The sequence below is a fragment of the Schistocerca cancellata genome, chromosome 8 (assembly GCF_023864275.1).
Source record: "Schistocerca cancellata isolate TAMUIC-IGC-003103 chromosome 8, iqSchCanc2.1, whole genome shotgun sequence".
NCBI classification, from domain to species: domain Eukaryota; kingdom Metazoa; phylum Arthropoda; class Insecta; order Orthoptera; family Acrididae; genus Schistocerca; species Schistocerca cancellata.
This window is the reverse complement of record NC_064633.1, coordinates 421,944,288-421,965,275: the sequence shown is the minus strand read 5'-3', so window position 1 is coordinate 421,965,275 and position 20,988 is coordinate 421,944,288. Positions and strand designations below refer to the sequence as shown.

The following is a 20,988-nucleotide window of genomic DNA, read 5'->3' as shown; positions in this document are numbered from 1 at the left end:
ACTATCATATAAGTAACTATAGAGAACTCTAAAACTTTTGAGGCTGGATTGTTATTAGGTGTGCTAGTTTTAGATTCTTCATGCTGAAGGAATGGTTGAATGAATAAGTAAATGATTGCATTATACTAACCAGAATACTAAGAAAATTACTGGAAATCATTGAAAACTTAATTGATAATCCAAATTTAAAACAGGACAAAACCAGGTGCTGTTTTGTCACATTCTTCCATTTCCATGGTTCAAACATAATGTCCCCATTAACAGGTAAATGATCAGCACTGTATTGTGAACTTAGTAAATCTGTCCTGACAAATTCATAATTACTTTAGAGAAAGTATCAACAGATTTGAATTATTTCATGCTGTTTGTTAATGAAATGCAATATAACTTCAGAATCTGTTTTGGTGTGCTGTCATCCCAGGTAGGATAATGCAGTGAAACCTCTTTATAACGTTCCTACATATAATGTTTTTCTGTTTTTTTTTTCAGTCCCGGCTAGAAGCCCATATAAACAATGCCATATAAACAATGTCATGTAAACAATGTTAAATTTTCCTCTTTATTGGGTTTCCTCTATATTACAATTTCCTCCAAGTAATGCTCATATTTTTAAAACCCTGGTCAATTATTTACCTCTTTATAACGTTTAACTGACTGGATGTAGATGCATCATTTTACGTTCTGTGGATTCACAGTTTGCAACGGCTTGGAAAGCCCGCGCTCAGCATGTTTCATATGTCAGCGGCAGAACCTGGTCACGTGACTTGACGCACATTCTGCTTGCGATCTTTTTGGTGCCATTTACTTTCACCCATCCACCTACCGGGCCCAATATTTTAATTACAAAAAACTAATCATTTGATACATTGATCATTTGCAATGAATATCATATAACAGTGTTGTGAAAATTTAAAATGTCATCTGTGGCACCATTTGTCAAAGCTGATTAGTGGCATCCTGATCTTCAGTAATGCTCTATAATTATTATTTGGAAGCCTTCCTCTTTATAGTGTTTTCCTCTATACAGTGTTCAGAATTTGTGGTCCCTTGAAAAACATTATATAGAGTTTTCACTGTAACTACCATTAGAGAGACCTACCTCCAGCTAGTTTTTTAAATTTAACGTGGAGCAAAGTAGACAGAGAAAAAAGAAAGAAGGAACTTAATGTCATTTTAGAAAAGTTGATCTTGTATATTAGTTCAGAGTAATTATTTCTTATTTCATTTCAATTACAGGTCTTGCTGAGTGACTCGGGCTTATATCGCCATGTTGGTTTCATCAGCAACATGCATACACAAGCATTTCAGGGTGATGAACCTGTCATTCCAAGGCAGGTGACAGATGCATATGTATTTATTCATATGTTCAAGTATAAATTTACAGAAAAAACAGACATTGTTGATTTTGATGTTATATGTGGAGATTTCAATGCTGATAACATGTCTCCAGGTAAAAGTTTACTGCACACTATTAGACATTTCTCAGTCAGATTTATGTTCTGCTCTATGTTTTAGTTTTGTTTTGAAATTATCGTCAGATTATAATAGTACCAGGAACAGACATTTGATTTTGATGTTTTTATGGTTGTAGAAATGTTCTTGTAGATCGTAAATACTTTAGGATTAAAGGAGACCACTCAGCAAAAACAGAAGCAACGAATTGTTGATAAACACACACAAAAGAAGGAAAACTAGCTAGCTGTTGGAGAGCTAGAGTGCAAACACACACACACACACACACACACACACACACACACACACACACACACACCGATGCACATGTGTGTGTGTGCGCATGTATATTCATGTACTGTAGCTCGTCAAAGGATATCTCTGAAAGCTAGCAAGTTTTCCTTTGTCCATCTTTTGTGTGTGGCTATTGAGGATTGTATGCTTCTGCTGTTTGATGGTAGTTTAATAGTATAGACAATAACAGGAAGATTGCTAAAATATGATAATAATGTATGCAGAGGACTTCTTTTGGATAGTAGAGTACCAGACTTGGAAGAAAATGAAGTAATTAAAATGAGAAATTTTTGGTTTGCTTGTGTAGTTGCGAAAAGATGTTGATGGAATTGCAAAACAGAAGCACATACAGAAATTTTATAAGTAACGTAATTACAATATACCAAATATTGTTCAAAATATACTCCAGTTTTATTTATTAATCAGTGTGTGTTTATACTTATTTTAAATCCGTTCTTATTTTGCTATAAAAATGATCAGCTTTTGGAAAACCAGTTGACAAAAAAGAAAAGGATGAAAAAACCATAATGACATGTCTTCATTTATTTAGTAAAATCTGCTGACAGTATTCAAATATCAAGTTCCTTGGTAAAAATCAGACAATGGAAACTCCAGGTAGGAGTATCAACGATGTAGGAAAAGACAGATGCTACTTACCATACAGAAGACACATCAAACTGCAGACAGGCACAATTAAAAGACACTTACATAAAGCTTTTGGCCACAGCCTTCAGCAAAAAAAAACACACACACACACACACACACACACACACACACACACACTCTCACACACTCACACACACACTTGACTGCCCTCCAGCATCTTGGGCCAGAAGTTCTTTGGTAGTCAGTTTTGATATGAAAGATAGTGCCATTGGATCAGGCCACACCAACTCAGGTGCTTCATGAACACCAGCCGGCACCAGCAAAAGCACCAGTGCTCTACTGTACTGCCAGTGGGGTGAGGGAGGCACACACACCACTGTTGTGGCAGTGGCTGGAGAGGAATGTGTTGTTGAACAGGGCTGGGCAAATAAGCACTTGCCAGGTGGCATGCCAGTATTAAAACAAATTATAATAATAATAACAGTTTTGTGTACAGACAGGATGAATAGTTTCATTGCTCTCCTTATTTTGCACTAATTTACAACATTCTTTGTTTATCTTTAGCATGACTTTGAAGCCCGTAATTTTCCAATATTTGGAATAATTGTTATTGCAGTTGCAATTCAAAGTATAGTTTCCAATGAAGCATCAGACAAACTTTCCCATGTTTTTGTTCTGTTAATCTTCAAATTGAAAACATTTGTTCACAAGCAAACATTGTTCTGAACATAGCAACACATTTAAGGTCATGGGCATGAAACCTCAGGACTTCTTGTTGATCAATGCCTTTATGAAATGAAATCAAATCACCTTTGTAATGGTTTGATCTGCCGACATTGAATAGCACTGTAGTTTTTCCACCTCAACATGGAGACTTGGTGGGACACCCTCTGGATGCACCAAAAAAGGTATCATAAAAACTTTGAGTACAAGTTTTACTAGTTTTATTTCTTCAAACCTATCTTTAAATTCTTTATGCAATGACTGTACCGCTTTTGTGTGATAATTGATGTGTTCATAAGTACCTAAATTCAAGGATATTAGAGAGGGATAATTGTCCAAATTTCCTCTTTGAAGCTGACTTTTAAAATGCAAAAGCTGTACAGACAGGATGAATAGTTTCATTGCTCTCCTTATTTTGCACTAATTTACAACATTCTTTGTTTATCTTTGGCATGACATGGAGCCCATAATTTTCCAATATTTGGAATAATTGTTATTGCAGTTGCAATTCAAAGTATAGTTTCCAATGAAGCATCGGACAAACGTGCCCATGTGTTTGTTTTGTTAATCTTCAAATTGAAAACATTTGTTCACAAGCAAACATTGTTCTGAACATAGCAACACATTTAAGGTCAAGGGCATGAAACCTCAGGAATTGTTGTTGATCAATGCCTTTATGAAATGAAATCAAATCACCTTTGTAATGGTTATGATCTGCCAACATTGAATAGCACTGTAGTTTTTTCAGCTCAACATGGAGACTTGGTGGAGCACCCTCTGGATGCACCAAAAAAGGTATCATAAAAACTTTGAGTACAGGTTTTACTAGTTTAATTTCTTCAAACCTATCTTCAAATTCTTTATGCAATGACTGTACCGCTTTTGTGTGATCATTGATGTGTTCAGAAGTACCTAAATTCAAGGATATTAGAGAGGGAAAATTGTCCAAATTTCCTCTTTGAAGCTGACTTTTAAAATGCAAAAGCTGCAATTTGAAACTTTCCGTACAGTCACACATAGTGCCAATTAATTTATTTTTCCATTGTTGTGAGATATTTAAATCGTGTAAATACCCCATGATGTCTTTCATGAAAGTGAGGTCAGTGATCCATTGCTCATCATTCAAGTCTGACTGTGGACAGCCTTTCATATCAGAGAACAAAGCTATTTCTTGTCTCAAATAAAAAAGGACTGAGAGTAGAGCAGCTTAATCATCGTGTGACACAGTAAAAAGGAACGTCTTTGTGAATTGATTCAAGATCCTCCAAAAATCCTTTAAATTCCTGCTTTGCTTTCTACTCTAAAAGGTAGTGTATTGTCAAAATTGGGGGAAGCCTAGTTTGTGCACTTTTTTTTTCATACACTCTACAAAACTTACCCCTTCCAACAACATTTCAGGGGCCCCATCAATTGCAGTGCTGTAAAGGCACTCGAGTAACAACTGCATATCATTCAGAACCACCTCTATAGCCAGGAAAATATCTTCCCCAGTTGTGACACTTTTCAAAGAAATGACATCCAACAGTTCCCTGGCAACAGTGAAACCTTTTTCGACATATCTTACTATGAAAATTGCAAGGTGAGCTATGCTGCAATTGTTAGTGCTCTCATCGAGGGCAATTGAGTACTCTAAGAAGTTATGACATTTATTGGGCAAGTGCTTCTTTAATTCCACAACAATTTCATGCACTCTTTGAGAAATTGTATATTCAGACAATCTTAGCGTCTCAAAGAGGGCCACTGCAGATGGACATATTACTTCTGATCACTCTTTTTACAAATTAGCCATTTGTAAAAGGTCTCTCACTTTATGCAATTTTCAGTGCAACAGATATAGCTTGCTCGAACTGTGCTTTCCGATGTGCAGTTCAGTTCAGAAACCTGTAGGACAACAGCAATAATTAACTTTAAAATCTTACCATACAAAACAGTCTCATAATTTAGTTTAACAAAAATATCTAAAGAGAAGTAGCGCAAGTTTCTATAAGTACAATTGCAAAAAGGTATATTTTTGTTTTTCTTTTAGAATGCACAGTATAAACAAGGCTTACCTCTTCAGATTGTGGCAATTCTGATTTTAATTTAATAATCAGTTCACTTCTGTCCAACAATCCCCTCGTGTGTTTTGGAATGTATATTTTTGTAGTGACAGCACACTGTTGATGCTTTGATACTTACTGTAGAGAAATGCGCGAGGGCGAGCATTTTCTCCGTCACACACAGGCTGCTACAGCCTCTACATGGGAGGAAAGAGGGGAGGGAGCGGCAAAGCACTGGTGCTGCTAGGCACGGCTCTGGTGCCACAAGGCGTGACACCGAGGCGCACAAGCACCGAGTGCTTGAGTTGGTGTGGCCTGTGTTTTTTGTGAAGCAACAGCAGTATTGCACAACAAGAGAAACAACTCAGTTTTTTTCTCAAAATTCATGATGCTTCTGTTATCTGTAGAAAATTACTTGACTACTGTAAGAATAAAAAAAAATGTTAATTTGTTTCAGCTGATGAGGATTTTCAGTATCATGTCATTTTCAAAGAATATTCTGATGTATGTGTGGAAAAACCAGGCAAAGATCATGATTGGGCTATAGGGACAGAAATGAGGCAAATGACAATGCACTCTGAGGAACTTTCAGATCCTGAAATATTTAAGGAGATTCTAGCTGATGACTCAGAACGAAGGAGGTTTCTTCTCGATGCTGATGTCATAGTAAGTGTTCCTGCTGCATGCTTTAGTATAGAATTTAATGTACCAAATGAGCAGTGTTTACTATGACACCAGTTGGATCTATCTCTTACTGCTACTTTGACAATGACTATTACAATAGATAATTTTATGTCTCAGCTGTAATTGCAGAGATCGCTATATCAATAAAATTGAATTCAAGTCATCTTTTAAGAAGAGAATCTAGACTGATACGATATACACTATACTCAAAATGTCCTATCTTGTGATAAATTTCTTCTATTATTTGTTCTTCGTTGCACACTTTAGCTGTTAATGTTTGCATAGTAGCAAGATAAGAAACACTGTGTTCAATTATAGTACTGTTAATAGGAATAGAATACTTATAATGTATCTTTGTTTATTTCTCATAAACTGAAAAGCAAACATTTCAGTAGATCGTTGTTCTTCAAATAATGAGGGTTGTGACTTTGCACCACATGAACCATTAATGCACATTTACAGAGGACCATATATTTCTGTGACTTTTTGCTATAACAGGTGGTTTAAAAGTTGCTGCAGTGCAAGTAAATATTGATGAAATATGTCAAATTCAGAGAGACCTGGTAGTTGCAGGTAGCTGCCAAGGGATTGCCAATGTTGTCCACATGAGCTGCAGGATGTTTCATGTATCCGAGCCAAACCAACCTCTGTAAAAGCAACTGCTATGGGAAATCAGATACCTGATTAGTTGGTCAGGGTATTGTTTGTAAGGTCTCTGGAGGCAAAGTTATCAGTATATTTGTATAATTCCTGTTTCCTACTGTTATTGCAGTGTCTAAGGAGCCTTGGCTGTTTGGGGAGGAACTATTTGATGTGAGCTTACATTGTTTGATCAAATGCCTCTGTGGGGAGGATATGTCAGCATTGTTGTGACGATTTGAGGGAATGTGCAATAAGAAAACACAACAGCTGAGTGTGCAGTGTTACACTGCAAGGGCGCTACGACTGTTCTAAAATTTCTTAGGGTGAAGAGATGTTTCGCTCGGCACTGGCTCATTGTATTTACAACCATAAGGAATTAGCAGTGCTATGAGAGAGGCTTCACCAGACACAGCAAACATTGGTGGAAACCAGCAGTAAACTATTACAGCTCCTCTTATTTATTAGTAACTCTATGCAGCATTTTGGCTGGAATAAGATTGGCAGTCTAACAATCAGGTCTATGGAAATTAAAGCAGAGATATCAGTTAATAGACTCAGGAAGTAGTTCGCTAGTCTACAGAAGAACATGTCGGCAGCTTCAGTTGTGGATAGTTCTCAAACTATTATCAACCTGCCTGATAAAGATTTGGCTGAAGTAGAAATTTCTGTTCTAGCCAAAGGAGGCAAGTTTGCTGTGGTGTGTGTAAAAGTATCCATGGAAGATATTACAGCAAATGTTGAGGCAGGAATCTGTCAGTTTCCACAGCAGTCAGCTGATTTAATTAGGATGGAAACAACTAGAATTTTACATACATGTGAGCCACCTAACAGAAATTTGCTGCAGGCATAAATAAAGGCGCCGAGTGATATAAATGCAGATAAAAACATTATCATTTTTGCTACAGACAAGGGTAATATCATAATCCTGTTTAGAAGTAGGGACAATCGTGAAAAGATATTTTGTATCACACCAATTATCAGGGGGATCCGACTATGAAGATTTTGAAAATCACTGATCAGTTGGTGAAAGCATCTCCACTCTCCTGTGATGACAAGAAGCTATTCTGCAAAAAGTGAGCATACCTGCGTAGGCCCTTTGGATTACCCAAGGCGCACAAACCACAGATTCCTTTGAGGCCTGTTGTGAGTGCTATAGAGTGTCCTACCCATGAATTAGTTAGACACCTTGCCTCATTGCTGCAACCTTATATTGGTGGAACTGATAGTCATATTAAAAATTTGTATCATTTTATAGACAAATTAAAAGAAATGCACATGGGGCAAGGTGATATCCTTGTTAGTTTTGACGTTGTGTCTTTATTTACTGTCATTCCATTGAATGAAGCTATTTGATGTATAGCTGATTTTTCCCAGCAGATATTGTGGAGTTATGTAGTCACTGCCTCACCAAGACCTCCTTTCAATCCAATAATGATTTTTATGAACAGATTGACAGGGTGGCTATAGGCAGTCCTCTTAGTCCAACTGTTCCAATTTATTTATGGAGAACTTTGAACAACAGGTGTTGCAGATTGCCAGGAAAGGACCAGGCAGGTGGTACCACTGGTATTTCCGTAGTATGGACACATGGTGCAGGGGAATTGAATGCCTTTCTGATACATCTCAACAGTATCAATCCGAAAATACAATTTACTATGGAGACGGACTATTATGGCCAACCAAATTTCTTTGGCGTGTCTGTTATCAAGAGAGTGAAGGGGTCGTTGGGCCATAGAGTGTACAGAAAAGCCTCACATGCTGACCATTATCTGCATAAAGATTCAAATAAGCACCCCAGACAAAAAAGAGGGGTGATTAAAACCTTGGTAGATAGGGTGCACTAAATTTGTGAATAAACTTACATACAAGATGAGCTTGAACATGTATGGTTGATGATCAGGAAGAAAGGTTATTCTAACAAGGAGACAGATAGAGCACTTCACCCTAGGGAAAGAATCAGGACATTATAAGGAACAACAGCTGATCAAAGGGAAAATTTTCCTTCTGTTCATCAGTATGATTACAAATCACATTAGGAAAGTGTTGAGCAAATACAATGTGGAAACTTCCTTCAGGCCCACCAGGAAGATAAAAGAATGTTTAAGATCAGCAAAGAATATACTACATTCTTTGACTACACTGGGTGTTTATAAAATTTCTTGTAGTTGTGGGCTGGTTTATATTAATAGCACAAAAAGAAGTGTTGACACCAGTCTCATTGCACACAAGTGAAACTGCTGCCTGGAACATATGGATAAATTAGCCATAGTAGAACATGTTTACCAGGAGGGTTATGATGAAATTAAGTTCACTGGGAGGAATGTCATATTGAAAACATCTCATTATCAAGAGCATATTTATAGAGAGGCAATCAAGAGTAATAAACACCATAATAATTTTAACAGATAAGAGGAAAATGTGAAATCAGATAAAATTTGGATGTCAACATTGCAATGTAAGAGTGACGAACGATTATTTTCAGTCGAGAATGTTGGCATACCGTCTTGTAGCCAACAACCTGTGATAGACTGTGGCACCCTCTACACTGCCTATGTATTTGGAGCTCCCTCGAGTTCTGGTTGCAGTTTGCCATTTCACCTCTGAAGATGTCTCCCGCAGTTGGAGAGGTAAATTTAGGACAAGTCGAATACATCGACCACGGCCTAATAGCCCAGAAGTTTTAAGTGATGTTTGTAAGCAATATTAAAATATATTGTGCAACTAGGAAGATTCTCTGACCTGACTGTAATGCAGGATGTCTGCAGGTCATGAAAGTCACAAAAAATGAAGTAATAACATGTGATCATCCGATTAATGAAAAGGTAATGAAATTGAGTGGGTAGTCATGAATTTTGTTTTGTGTTCAGTCAAGTGCAGTTCTAAAAGGGAGTAGCAAGTTAGTGCTACCCCAAAAAATGTTGTATCCCGCAGTCAATTCAGTGAAAGATCGTGTATATATTATAAAGATTCACAAGAACTCTTAAAGTCTTTGTTATCTATAGGGGACTTGCATATCTATCTGTGCAACCAATGTCAGCAAAACAACTGCTACTGCAATTTGCAACCCTGAGGGACAGGTGTGGATATAGAAATTTGGAGGTGTGGCTTCATTGAGCTATGGGGAAGTCCATTAAGATAAACGACTTTGACAAAGGGCAGATTATTATTACACAAAGCCTGTGAAAGAGTAGCTTGAAAATGGTGAAGCTGGTCGAATGTTCACGTGCCTCGGTTGTCCTCATCTGTGGAAAGAGGTAAAATGACAGTAAAACTACCAAAGGCACTAAGTGGTTGGACGTCCTGGACTCTTCACAGAATGTGGAGTTTGGAGCCTTGTCTGCTCTGTAAAGTAGGACTGATGAAGGTCTGTGGCATCTCAGCCAAAAGAGCACAGTGACTCTGCATGCACAAGTGCTTCAGAGCACACCATTCATCGTACTTTGTTGAACATGGAGCTCCACACACAGACAGACAAACTGTCAGATCCCTGATACGCAAAAGCTACTGTAGGAGTTTGTTAGAACAGCTGTTTCTTTAATTCTGTCCACTCCCATTTCCATTTAAATACTTTTATTCCACATCTTTTTTGGAAAGATATTTCCTTAAGGGGTTTTTAATAATTAGTATAAAACTATTTTAATTTTAATCTTGTTTTAAAGGCATTGGGGACAAACAGAGTAAAATCGATTTCTCACTAGCCAGAATGTTCCTGAAGCCTTCCGACTGCTGTCGCCTGCTAATGTTTTATTTCATCAAGCCAAGTGAGATTTCAGTGTGTTACACAATACAAGTAGCATAATAATAATAATAATAATAAACCCCGTGGAGGCCCGGGAAAAGAATAGGCCTCCGGTATGTTCTGCCAGTCGTAAAAGGCGACAAAAAGAACAAACCACTAATAGGGATAACCCCCCTTTTAGTGTGATTAGTTGGTTCAGGACAGAACTAAAGAAGCCTCGGACAAGCGCCGTCATGGTCGGGGACGACTTTTGAACCCTACACCCGCCCACAATGGTAACGACACTGCTAGCCAACTGGAAAATGATTTAAATCCAAATAGAGATGTTTTGCAGGATATGCTTCCTGCAACCATCCTAGAAGGAAAACAAAGACGAGGATGAGATGGTCAGATGAAGTTAATCGACACCTCATGTTCTGTTATTACCAAGCAACAAACCTAGGAACCAACACAACTGGATACAGATCACAAGTATACACAACATTTATTATCAGATACCCAGAATTAAAATTTTTAACAGAACAACGACTAGTTGATCAGATCCGTGTAATAATCAAAAATAACAGGATACCCCAGTCAGAATTAGAAAACATCAAACAACAAGTACAACAAATACTGGAACAAAATAATGTGCAATCAGAAGAAGAAGAAAATACAGTAATGGACTCAAACATCCCAGAGCAAACAAACAAAGAACAACACTCTTCAATTAAACAATCAGAGGAAAACGAAATCTTAAGACAGCCACCAGAACAAGCACAAATAGAACTCGAAGTAACACACATGGTAGATATAGAAGAAAAATTTCAGCTGACATATATAGAATACAAAGACACAAATACAGACATTAGACCATTCTTGCATAGACCGCCAAATAACCCACAAGTCGAAACAACAATAAAAACTATCAACACAATCATACACAACAAAATAAATGAAAACACAGCTATGGAAGAGTTACAACTACTGGTTTATATAGGAGCACTCACTACACTTAATATACACACTAGGCAGAGATCAGAACCAACCAACACACAGAAGAAACCCACAAAACCAGCATGGCAACACAGGCTACAGATCAGAATAGAAAAACTGAGAAAAGACATCGGACAGCTAACACAATTTATAAGAAATGAAATGTCAGGGGAAAAAAAAAAAAAAAAAAAAAACGGAAAAGGTTAGGTAAAATCTCACAACAAGAAGCGATAGAGCAATTAGATGAAAAGAAGCAGAAATTACAAGCATTGGCCAAACGACTTAGAAGATACAAAAAAAGTGAAAATAGAAGGAAACAAAACCAAACATTCAACACAAACCAAAAGAAATTTTACCAGACAATAGATAACACACACATTAAAATAGACAATCCAACAAACATAACAGACATGGAACACTTCTGGAGCAACATATGGTCAAACCCGGTACAACATAACAGGCATGCACGGTGGATACAAGCAGAAACAGATACATACAAGATGATACCACAAATGCCTGAAATGATAATTTTGCAACATGAAGTCACCCAAGCAATTAATTCTACTCACAATTGGAAAGCCCCTGGAAAAGATAAAATAGCAAATTTCTGGCTAAAGAAGTTCACCTCAACACATTCACATCTAACTAAATTATTTAACAGTTACATTGCAGACCCATACACATTCCCTGATACACTTACACACGGAATAACTTATCTGAAACCTAAAGATCAAGCAGACACAGCAAACCCAGCTAAATATCGCCCCATAACATGCCTACCAACAATATACAAAATATTAACTTCAGTCATTACACAGAAATTAATGACACATACAACACAGAACAAAATTATAAATGAAGAACAAAAAAGCTGTTGCAAAGGAGCACGAGGATGTAAAGAGCAACTGATAATAGATGCAGATGTGACATGTCAAGCTAAAACTAAACAAAGGTCACTACACTACGCATACATTGATTACCAAAAAGCTTTTGATAGTGTACCCCACTCATGGTTACTACAAATATTGGAAATATACAAAGTAGATCCTAAATTGATACAGTTCCTAAACATAGTAATGAAAAATTGGAAAACCACACTTAATATCCAAACAAATTCAAATAATATCACATCACAGCCCAATACAGATTAAGCATGGAATATACCAAGGAGATTCATGAAGTCCTTTCTGGTTCTGCCTTGCTCTGAACCCACTATCCAACATGCTAAATAATACAAATTATGGATACAATATTACTGGAACATACCCACACAAAATCACGCATTTGCTATACATGGATGATCTAAAACTACTGGCAGCAACAAATCAACAACTCAACCAATTACTAAAGATAACAGAAGTATTCAGCAATGATATATATATGGCCTTTGGAACAGACAAATGTAAGAAAAATAGCATAGTCAAGGGAAAACACTCTAAACAGGAAGATTACATATTGGATAACCACAACGACTGCACAGAAGCGATGGAAAAAAAAGATGCCTATAAATATCTAGGATACAGACAAAAAATAGGAATAGATAATACAAACATTAAAGAAGAGCTAAAAGAAAAATATAGCAAAGACTAACAAAAATACTGAAAACAGAATTGACAGCAAGAAACAAGACAAAAGCTATAAATACTTATGCTATACCAATGTTGACCTACTCATTTGGAGTAGTGAAATGGAGTAACACAGACCTAGAAGCACTCAATACACTTACATGATCACTATGCCACAAATATAGAATACGTCACATACATTCAGCAACTGAAAGATTCACATTAAGCAGAAAGGAAGGAGGAAGGGGATTTATCAACATAAAAAACCTACATTATGGACAGGTAGACAATTTAAGAAAATTCTTTCTAGAACGAGCAGAAACTAGCAAAATACACAAAGCAAACACTCATATAAATACATCGGCTACACCACTGCAATTTCATAACCACCTCTACAACCCTTTAGATCACATAACATCAACAGATACGAAGAAAGTAAATTGGAAAAAGAAAACACTACATGGCAAGCACCCATATCATCTAACACAGCCACCCATCGATCAAGACGCATCCAACACATGGCTAAGAAAAGGCAATATAACAAACATGACATCATACTCACCAATAAAAAGAAGAAATTAACACAACTAATCGAAATATCCATACACAATACAACAAATATACAAAAGAAAACAGGAGAAAAAATTGAAAAATACATCCAACTGGCTGAGGAAGTCAAGAACATGTGGCATCAGGATAAAGTTATTATACCAATTATACTATCAACAACAGGAGTCATACCACACAATATCCACCAGTACATCAATGCAATACAGCTACATCCAAACTTATATATACAACTACAGAAATCCGTAATTATTGATACATGTTCAATCACCCAAAAGTTCCTAAATGCAATATAACATATACCGTACAGCTAAAAGGAAGTCACGCTTAATCAAGGTCCGCGTCACTTTCCATTTTTAACCAGACCTAAGGTCTGAGAAAGGAAAGAAGATAATAATAATAATAATAATAATAATAATAATAATAATAATAATAATAATAATTTACTGTGAGTGAAATGATTGCTGTAAGTGGTTTGCTTCATAAGCATTTTCCTGTTAGACGTTAGATGAACAAATGTAAATTAAAGTGCTTGGAAGACCAACACCTGCCATCAAGCAAATAATTTCATTGAAACGTAGGGCCTTCAGTAGAATTTTCAGAACTAATGTATTAGAGAAATAAAACTGGTCACGCAATTGTAAAATGCTCTGTTTTATTTTCCGTCTGTACTGTTTTGAAAATGTATGGATCTACTTTAGTATCCTCATAACTAAAATCTATCTACTCATCTCTATTTGGTAATAGCCCAACCTCATGGAAAATATCAAAGTCAACAATGATGGCAATACCGCTTTTGGCAGAAGAATGTTAATAGTGTTTGAATAACCACATGCAAGGAAATGAAATAAAACAGAATAAGTATGCATGTGTATGTAATGTATTTGAAGTGTGTAATTAACTATGAAAACTTTCACTGTTGTAAAAAGTACACACTGTTATGGCCATTTGCTAAACAGTATCTGTGCCAAAAGGTTACACTGAAAAACTGGTAGAAAATTGCTGGTGCACTCAAATGTGCAATTGGTTACATGCCTCCATCAGTCAGGAAAGGAGAAAGCTTCATAAACAACTAAAAGTATCCATCTATCATGCTAATTAAAATTAAAAATATGAATCTGTCTGGCATCTGCTTTTTCTGTTATTTGTTTTATGTGTCCATGCATCACGGAAACAGCATATTTTCGTCATACTGATGAATAAGTATGAAAACCACCAAGTACAGCATGGCTGCTCAGTTATCTTGTGTTGTTATCTTCTGTTTGATCCAGTGTAAATGCCTGTTTGGAGTTATAAGTATAGATGGTGCACACTAGTGAATCCTTGTGCAGTGTTCACATGAATGTGCATTTGTTTGTGTTTGCGAGCAATTGCGTCAATGTAAAATGGGCTTGAGAGAGACCACCTTAGCTGGAAGACGAAAAGTCACAGAAGTATGAAATCTGTTTCTTAAGTTAGGCATCTGCTAAGAATGCAAAGTGAAGACAGTCATATTTATTTATTCCGGGGAAAGGTTTACAACTGAATTTGTGGTTGTGTTCATTGTTCCATGTTTAAGCGGTGAAAGGTTGAATCTCAGTTCCCCATCCTCTTCCCTAATCTCCCACTGATGTTCTACATGCAGTATAATTAACATGCTTCTTTGTATATATTCTGTTAAAAACCTGTTGCTAATGGCCTTCATTTTAGTCGTAAGTACTGACACTGAAGTAGTAGATTCCTAAATTTTTCAAGGCGCTTAGGAAGTGCAGTTTCAGTGGCTACAACATGATGACTCAAAAGACTGGAAAATGTGGCTTCAAACAGTAGAAAGTAATAACTTTAACTTGTGCAAATGTGACTTCGACATTAGTGTCAGTGGCATGTCGTGTGTAAAAACACATGACAGAGGAAAGAGACATTCAGCATTGGTTCATTCATTAGTCGTAAGGCAGCAAAACAAGTTGCCTTTTACTGTAGTAAAAGAAGTGCCAGCGTAATCACAAGTTCCTTCTGAACAGAATTTGAATGGCGGTAATGAATTACAATCACTTGCTCCTGCTACAACCTCAAGAACTTCAGATGTAGTGTGTTCCAAAACAACCTCATTGAAAAAATTTTTAGTCCCTGGTAAGGCAGTAAAATCTGAAATTATATGGGGCATGGATAAAGCCATGTCTTATTCTTCAGGAAGAAGTTCTGGAAACACAACAGATATATTTCAAATTATGTTTCCTGATAGCATGATTGTGAAAAAAAGCCAATTACACAAGGATAAGTTGTCAGTTACAATTACTTATGAACTTGGCCCTCGTTTCCATAATCTCCTAGCTAACAAAGTTAGGGAAGTTGGATTCTATTGTGTGTCATATGACAAGGGTTTAAACAAAGTTGTCCAAAAGGGACAGATGAATTTGGTGATTAGTTTTTGGGATGAACAAAATCAGTCTGTATCTACAAGATATTTAAGATATGTGTTTTTGAATTTTTCCACATCTTCTGGTTTAAGGTAAAGTTTCCAGGAAGGTCTGAATGTTTTGAATTTGTCATCTAAGAATATAATACAAATTTCGATGGGTGGGCCAAATGTGAGCTTGAAGATGTCGCATGATTTGCAAGCATTTACAATCAGTGAAGGAGATAATCAACCACAAATATTTCATTGTGGCACATACTTGTTTCATGTAATGAATGGAGCTTTGAAATCTCTTGTAATGAAAGTGGTTGGAATGTTCATGAATTTCGTAGGGTGATCTAGTACTTTATGAAGGACTTTGCTTCCAGGAGGGCAACCTTCTCAAATATCACTGGGTTTTCCAAGTTTCCTCTCAAATTTTGTTCTGTAAGGTGGGTTGGAAATACTGAAGCCACAAAGAGAGCACTTGAACTTATTTCGCATTTGAAGAAGTGTGTTACTGGAGTATACAAAAGACCACCTGAAAGTAGAAACTATGAAAAAATTAAACGTCACTTACAAGACAGAGTCCTTCGTGTAAAACTTGAGTTTCTTCTATCATTATCAATTGAACTTCAAGAGTTGTTGACCAAGTATTAGTCAAATGACTCTCTCTTCTCCTTTTTGTGCAAAGATTTAATCAGTTTAATGTACAGCATTCATAAAGAAAACTGTTATGGAAATGGTGACAAATTCTAGCAAATTACTTGCTGTCGATATTATCAAAGCATGTATTCATGAAACAAGTCATCATGTAGATATTGGATTTGATGCCACTTGTGCTAGCAAGTACTACATGGAAAAATTTGTCCTTATTTTCAGAAATAAGTGCACAGGTATGTATCTAAAAATTGCTGAGAAGTCCTTTGAAATTAAAGATAGTCAAAGGTGGTTCATGTTTATCACCTGAAGTTAAGCAGAGCTACAGTTTGAGAAATGCTTGATTGACAATTGCGTTGTGTCACAAACCTTAAGACTCAATCAACAGTTGACATAATGAAGAGAGAGTACTTACAGTTTTGTGAATACGCTGAAAACCAACTGAAATAATTCAGTCCGAATGAGGATAAACTTGATCACTTTCTGATGAATTTGTTACAGACTGTGAACCATTACGTAATCAGATCTGTGCAGAAACTGTTATGCATGTTTAATGGAAATGCAGCAGTAGAAAGAGGCTTTTCTATTAACAAAGAAGTTTTAGTTGAAAATTAAAAATCAGTGATACTAGCTGTGTGATTGATTCACCAAAAAAGAGTAGAGGCCTTAGAAAAGCAGAAATCTGATGAAAATGAAGTGGCCAATCTTAAAAGGAGAAAAGTTCAAAAATAAGAGCTCAAAAATATAAAAGAATGATTATAGAAAAGACAAAAGTGAAAAAAAACTGAAGTTTTAGATAGATTTTCAAGTTTAGCTAAGAGACTGAAACACTGAATCTTTTACTGTGAAGTTCTACATTTTACACAAATTTTGTACCTCCAGAATTTTTCTGTTGTCTTAAGGAAAATTGTAAGTTTCCACTATATTACTGTGTTAAATCAGTTTGTATTTTAATTGATGTCATCATACATATATCTGAAAATATTCAAACCCCAATGTACATGAAAGTTTATAATGTTTTTATAGTATCTGATGGCTGGTCTACTGAAGGTCATATGCAGTTACATTGTTCATGCTGAAAACAGTTTAAGTGATACAAGAATAATTACATTCAGCTTTCATTTCAGCCAGCTTTTGGGTTCATAAAAAAACTGTTTCTGTCATTGTACTATGCATATTTTTGAGAGGTAATGAAAAAGTCATGAATTTGCTGCTCTAAAAATCTGTAGATACCCTGTAATGGCTTTTAAATATTTACTATTGTGAGGAACATACTGTGAAGTGAATGTTACTCTATTATGGTGAGTTAAAAAAAAAAAAAAGTAATAATACGCTTCTTTACAGAAATCACTGTCAATTGATGAAAGTCAAAAAAAGTTCAAAGAAATTATGAGATGCATTGTGGAAGTGGATGTCATGGCTTTAGTACCAAACTGCCCCCCCCCCCCCCCCCACCTCTCTCTCTCTCTCTCTCTCTCTCTCTCTCTCTCTCTCTCTTTGTTTTCATCTTAGTGGCAGTTTTCAGCAAGGGCTCTTTATTGCTGAGTATCCTGACAAGTAGTGGGGCCCTACATAACGTGGACTTTTGTTATACCTCAGCTGGTTCCCTTCAAAACAACCTTCGTTTTCTTGTTGATGGTCTTGTTTACATTAGTGCTTAGTATATTTCTTTAGCATGCCTTGAAATTCAGAGAAATATATCATTTTGAAAGCATTCACAAGTTTGAAACTTCTGGCAGATTAAAACTGTGTGCCCGACCGAGACTCGAACTCGGGACCTTTGCCTTTCGCGGGCAAGTGCTCTACCATCTGAGCAACCGAAGCACGACTCACTCCCGGTACTCACAGCTTTACTTCTGCCAGTATCCCGAGTTCGAGTCTCAGTCGGGCACACAGTTTTAATCTGCCAGGAAGTTTCATATCAGCGCACACTCTGCTGCAGAGTGAAAATTTCATTCTGATTCACAAGTTTGTTTGTATGGCCATCCTCTGCAGCAAGCATGTAAATACTTGTTTTGCAAATCAAACTGCCTTTTCCTGCTGCTAGTTGTTTTATTTAATCCATACACGTTTCACCTTCTACTGTTTTAAGGCATCATCAGTGGGATCTATAATGATACAGTTTTGTTAGTTATAGATTATCAGACAGTTTACAAAAAATCGCGAAGTGAATTGTTTGATAATGTATAACTAACAAAACTGTATCATTATAGATCTCACTGACGATGCCTTAAAACAGTAGAAGGCGAAACGTGTATGGATTAAATAAAATAACTAGCAGCAGGAAAAGGCAGTTTGATTTGCAAAACAAGTATCGAAAGCATTCATCTGAAAACTTGAGAAATTTGTCTCTCATCAACTCATTTAAGAACCATAATAGCAAGAAATTCCCACAGATTTGACAGCATAATTTACTCAGTATAAAATTGAATGTGCACTCACTATTATCAGTATTTCACTGAACACTACGATTTTGATCATAGATTTGCAGACTGTGGCTATGTGAGGATGCAAATGGGGGAGTGGTGTTTTTTCATTCATTGTCACTTATGTAAAGAAGTCATCTTTCTGTTATTTTTTCCTTAATGGAGGACATTCCCTTTCCTTTCTTGTCCTACTTATTTCCCATAATTTGCCACTTCTACCAGTGGACTCACAAACCATATTTAATTTATTGTTGGGAGCCCATGGGGACAGCTTGAGTGTCACTACTTTTACCTGGATGGAATGTTTACTGGAGCCGGTCAGGCACCAAGCCCTTACATGTGGGCCAGCCCTTGGGCAAGCAATTGAAAGGTATCCTGTGTTGAACATAGCTTGTAATTTTCTAGAATTCCTAGGCTTTTTGAGGCTCTTAGTTTTCATGCTACCTTATTTTCTGAAAGTTTCCTGAGAAACTTAGAAACTGAAGGTTCAGCATGTGCTCTGAACTGACTGTAGTCAATGGGATGTAACAAAGAACTGCTTCCACTGAAAGTACCTACTAAAGGGGGCAAATCCTTGATTATAAGCCCAGAACAGTTCAAACTGGATTGGGAACTGGAGATTTGACCTTTTGAGAGGACTGGAAATCTTCCAGGGGTGAAGTTTTTTAAAGATAGGTTGAGAACAGTCTGGAAGTTTGGATGTGGAGGTTGAGAAGTTTGGATGTGGAGCGTGAGAGGATTTCTACTTTTTTTTGCTTGAAGGGATTCTGTTTCTGTCAAATTGGTTCTCACATCAAGGCAAAGTATTTTTATTGCTGCATAATAAAATTGTTGTGTAACTTAATCAGTGCATTGTGCTGTAAAATAATTACGATACAAATTCATGTGATGACCTCTGTGTTAATTTTGTAAATATCTATCTCCTAACTTTGCAGCGATGCTCATAATATGACTTGCACCTAAATATTATAAAATTCTTAAACTGATATTGTTTTTTAGGTACATGGTCATCATTTAAGAATGGCAGTTGCTAATCCTGACAAAGATGGTTTAATCCGTCCGGTTCCTTGGGGTGGCATGCGGCGAATAGACAGAATTTTGTTCAACAAAACAATCTCTGGATCAGTACCAGTGGGTTACTGCTTTTCAACAGCTCTTACAAATCTAACAGATCATTTACCAATATATATGACACTAACAAACAAGCATTGTATGGAAACTAAAACATTGTAATGTCCTGTACACTGATCATCCACAATTTTTTAAAAAAATCATGTCTTATATTTTTTTATTAATATTTACAAATATTGTGATGAAGTTTATACAACACACACAGATCTTTTTTGTTTTAGTATAGACGACCAACACAAGTTTAATTTTTATCACTCATGTTTCTCAGTTTTTTTGTCCACGGTGTACTAGTGCTGTGCACCTGATTTAGTATAGTCCTCTATGGTTTTTATAGAATGTGCATAATGTGTTGGCATTTGTAAATACTTTTTTGTTGCAGTGAAGTAGCATTCCACTGTGTTATTGTGATCTTAATGTATCCATATTATTATGTAATTTCTGAGAGAAGAAATTAAACAATGTTTTGAAAATAGTGTTTGTGGAGCATACATGAGCTCTTTCATTGAGGAAAACAGTCATTGCCACTGCTTTGATAAACTTGAAGAAAGTTATGTCATCGTCCTATCTAGCATAAAAATAATTGTTTTGAATACCTGATCTTAACTAAGCCCAGTTTTATACAGATGTTAAGTTATTTATTGCAAGAAATTTAAGTTTGGGAATATTGTTGGCATTACAGCATGTGTACTTTAGTAAACACTTGGAAGAAAAGTGGACACAGTTTTGCAACCAGGATTTTTAATGAGCCACAGATGCCTACGATACTAAAAAAAATATATTATTGATAAATATTTTAAAAATAATAATGTATTATTGCTGTATTAAAACATTTAAAATAATTTGTTTACACGAGTGCTTAGCACATCACTTCAACATAAATTCTAAAAAATTGCAGTACATATAAATATTTGATCTGAAAAACAAAACAAAAAAAAATTGCTTGTTCAAACATTTAAGATTGCTGATGTCCTGCATTTGTTTTAAGAACTGGAATAGCAACAAACTTTCACAGCTTTGACAATTCTATAATTTGTCATTGTTGTGGTCTTAAATCTGAAGACTGGTTTGCTGCAACTATCAGTTACAAGTCTCTTCATAACTATTGCTGTCT

General features: G+C 36.2%; 1 protein-coding gene across 1 annotated transcript in view; it reads left to right on the top strand.

Annotated features, from left to right (window-relative positions):
* LOC126094819 (sphingomyelin phosphodiesterase 3-like) overlaps positions 1–20,365 on the top strand; it is an 83,748-nt gene extending 63,383 nt beyond the window's left edge. The window contains exons 3-5 of the mRNA XM_049909395.1: positions 1,237–1,450; positions 5,572–5,780; positions 19,746–20,365. Coding sequence (XP_049765352.1) covers positions 1,237–1,450; positions 5,572–5,780; positions 19,746–19,979 — 657 coding nt within the window. The 3' untranslated portion in view covers positions 19,980–20,365. The remainder of the gene's footprint in view (positions 1–1,236; positions 1,451–5,571; positions 5,781–19,745) is intronic.
* The last annotated feature ends 623 nt before the right edge of the window (positions 20,366–20,988 follow it).